We start from the raw sequence: 3,519 nt of genomic DNA, 5'->3' as shown, positions 1-3,519 counted from the left end.
GTTCTTCTAGCGTAACGTTTTGCACGAGCATCGCCTTGTCACGGAGCGAAATGTACCGCTCCAGGAGTATGTTCATGCGGACGTCCCTGTAACAATACAATGTGATAAATATTGCCAGTGGATTGTGTTTTATTATATTGTAACTAAGGTCGTCATTGGTGGTAACTAAGCTGATAGAACTGGTGTGAAACGAGTAATCACGAATTTCTATTATACATACAGGGTGTTTGGCGCATCGTGTGCCAAAATTATGTGGCGGATAGAATAGGTCATTTCCTATATTTTCAGCCCCCATAATACGTTCCATGCCAGGCGGCTACTTTTATATGAATTTTTTTAGTAATTTAACCAAAATACCCAAATTGCATCATTTAATTTCGATTTAAAAAAAAACTACTAGGCGTAGCCTCAAAGTAAATATTTTGTTTTGACGTGCATTGATGTAGGGTTGCATCAAATCTAAATTTACTGGCAAATATCATCTAGTTTTTTTTTAATTCAGCTTTGAAGTTTTCCGAAAAGTTAAAAATTGACTGAACAATTAAGTTTACATGGCTATAATAAAAAAAATAAAAGAGATAGCGATCTTCAGACTTTATCAAAACTTCTCTAGTATATCCCCATTCAAACGGTATACTAATCTTGTTTAAATAATAACAAGAACTTCACAAATTCCTTAAATTAGTGCATTGACTCTACTCGGACTGATATTAAAATTTTGAATTTTGAACCTTTTTTTTTACTTTACAATAAGTTCAAAGCAGGTAAAAACTTCACAAAATATTTACTTTGAGGCTACACCTAGTAGTTTTTTTTAAATTGAAATTATATGATACGATTTGGGTATTTTGGTGAAATTACTAAAAAATATTATAAAAGTAGCCGCCTGGCATGGAACGTGTTATGAGGGCTGAAAATATAGGAAATGACCCATTCTATCCGCCAAATCATTTTGGCACACGATGCGCCAAACACCCTGTATTATCTAGTCCTGGACTCTTGTCTATTTAGGTCTTTTAATGTAACAACATCTTTGTATTGAGTAGATATACCAATGTGTAAACTGCGTCATTTTTATTCGTGCGTGTACTCACTTGGCGAGTTATGCACGTTAGACCCGTAGCTTCAAGTCAAATTGCACTCTATTTCATTGCACCTAAAGAAGTTTTTGGGTGGCTTAATTGGCCAGCGTAAGCAGCTTTGTGCAAGCCAAGTTGCACTCTACAACGATGTACCTAAAGTAGTTTTTAGCGTGTACTCACTTTGTTAACTTGTGTGGGCGCAGCAACACGTTGTGATACGAGCACGCGCGCACGTCTTGCACCGCCTCGAACATATCCGAGGAGAAGTTTGTAGCTGTGCTTAGTGGCAGTGGAAGCCGGCCAAATTGCACTTTATTGCGTCGTGCCTAAAGTAGTTATTCGTGTACTCACTTGGCTAGCTTGTGTGGGCGTAGCAGCAACACGTTGTGATACGAGCGCGCGCGCACGTCTCATACTGCCTCGAACATATCCGAGGAAAGATTTGTAGCTGCTTTGCTTAGTGGCAGTGGAAGCCGGCCAAATTGCACTTTATTGCGTCGTACCTAAAGTAGTTATTCGTGTACTCACTTCGCTAGCTTGTGTGGGCGTAGCAACACGTTGTGATACGAGCGCGCGCGCACGTCCCGAACCGCCTCAAACATGTCCGAGGACAGATTGGTGGCTGCGCCGCGCATTTCTCGCGTCACCATGTCTACCAGTAACTGGGGACAAGTTTGCAGGATTTTAAACCTTATGCCGTCATTCATAAATAACGCTGACCAACTAATGAAACTCGCCCTATTAGATATTATGACTTCATCATCATCATCATCATTTCAGCCATAGGACGTCCACTGCTGAACATAGGCCTCCCCCAATGCTTTCCATGTTGATCGATTGGTAGCGGCCTGCCACTGCGGCCTGTATGACTTCACAAAGACAAAGTAAAGTATACAAAACATTTCCCACTACTTCAACTGTTGTGTAGTCAAGATCTACAGCCAATAAATCCAGACCAAGTCAGGAGAAAATTAATCTGTTATTGGACCCGCAACAAAATGAAATAGAAGAAAATAAAATTACTTAGAAGTGAAGGAAAGTAGATCCTACTTCTAAAAATAAAAATAAAAGTATTTTCCATAATCAGAATTATACAGAACTGTAGGAGTAACATAAAACAAAACTAGAAATACTTACGTGCAAATTCTGACTATAACCTTGCACTTTCATTGCAATCCCCTTGTCCGAGACATACATAGAATGTAGGAGATCCGCCATGTTAGCTGGATACACTTCTTCCTGCAAACAAATTACAACTCAGTTACTAGTTCATAATGGTTACTTTCATTCGATATTGTATTTTAATTGACGCAATAACAAATGTTACCTTTAGTCCTTGTTGTAATACGTCGTTCCATAAATCCATGAGGCATGCTCTGTAATAATTTTAAAAATATTAGAATTGCCAAATAAGTAACTAAAACTAAGGCATGTTACGTTATTTTTGTCTGAAGAGTGTCGGTATTTGAATGAACATTATGTTTAATAGCTAAAGCATTTTAATTTAAATAATATTTATTGTGTTAGAATATAATTTTTCTTTTGTATTTGTGTATGTATGAAAGTTTGAATTGTGAACTGAAGAATGTATATTTTTCAAATTAACTGGGTCCATCGACCAACCATCTTTAACTTTCATCAAATGTCCAAGTCCGTCAAACTCCATACAAAAACACTGGTTATAGTTAAGGTTAAAGTTACGGTGGTGCAACTCAGTATAAATAAGAGTTTATTGCTCAGCTATTACTAGTAATATAATGTGTGGTTATCTAACTTACTCTCTCGGTGATTTGAGGCTGAGCGGCGTGATGAAATAGAAATAAAGTAAGGCGGTGGGGAAGCGGAATTTGAAGTCCGGCTTGTACCACACCTCCATGTGGCGGTTCTTGCGGATTAAATTCGGTTGGTCCAATCTGAGAACAAGATAATGGTTCTTACTACATTACGATTGAGTTCAATACAGCGTGGTTACTCAGAAAAACGGTATCGGAAGTTTCGAATATTGATATCCCTCTCACGCTAAGCGAGATGACAACATGAGCGACGTTGACAGATAGACCCGAAACTATGTTTACATTACAAAGATTCGGAGTACTACTCCGATTCGTCTCGTATTAAGTAAAAAAAAAGAATGCATATAAACCGTTCCGTACTTTCGATACATCTATGCAATGCGGGAAGTTCAGGACGAGTCGTTGTGGAAATCCTTGGAGAATCCTTCACCGACAGTAGACGTCTTTAGGTTAATAAATAATAATTAACTTTTAAAAAAAAAATAAAACCGACTTCAAATGCGCGATCACAAAAAAAACTAAAAATTAAAAAATATTGCGTATAAAAAAGTTCATCCCCAATTTTCCACCCTTGGGGATGAAATATTTTCTTCAAATTCGCATGAAACCACCCTTTTGATAATACCTATTCAACAAAAAAATAA

General features: G+C 37.6%; 1 protein-coding gene across 1 annotated transcript; it reads right to left on the bottom strand.

Annotated features, from left to right (window-relative positions):
• Nucleotides 1–1,591: 1,591 nt before the first annotated feature.
• Nucleotides 1,592–2,993, bottom strand: LOC114365933 (nardilysin-like). Its single transcript, XM_028322659.1, has 4 exons — nt 2,861–2,993; nt 2,410–2,458; nt 2,220–2,321; nt 1,592–1,744 (listed from the first exon to the last, which is right to left on the bottom strand). Exons 1-4 carry the CDS (start codon nt 2,956–2,958, stop codon nt 1,607–1,609), a joined length of 387 nt encoding a protein of 128 aa, XP_028178460.1. The 5' UTR covers nt 2,959–2,993; the 3' UTR covers nt 1,592–1,606.
• Between the last annotated feature and the right edge of the window lie 526 nt (nt 2,994–3,519).

Source organism: Ostrinia furnacalis, unplaced genomic scaffold (genome assembly GCF_004193835.3).
Source record: "Ostrinia furnacalis isolate ACB-3 unplaced genomic scaffold, ASM419383v2 OfSCF7687, whole genome shotgun sequence".
Lineage (NCBI taxonomy): Eukaryota > Metazoa > Arthropoda > Insecta > Lepidoptera > Crambidae > Ostrinia > Ostrinia furnacalis.
The sequence above is the reverse complement of the archived record's forward strand: the minus strand, read 5'-3'. Positions and strand labels throughout refer to the sequence as shown.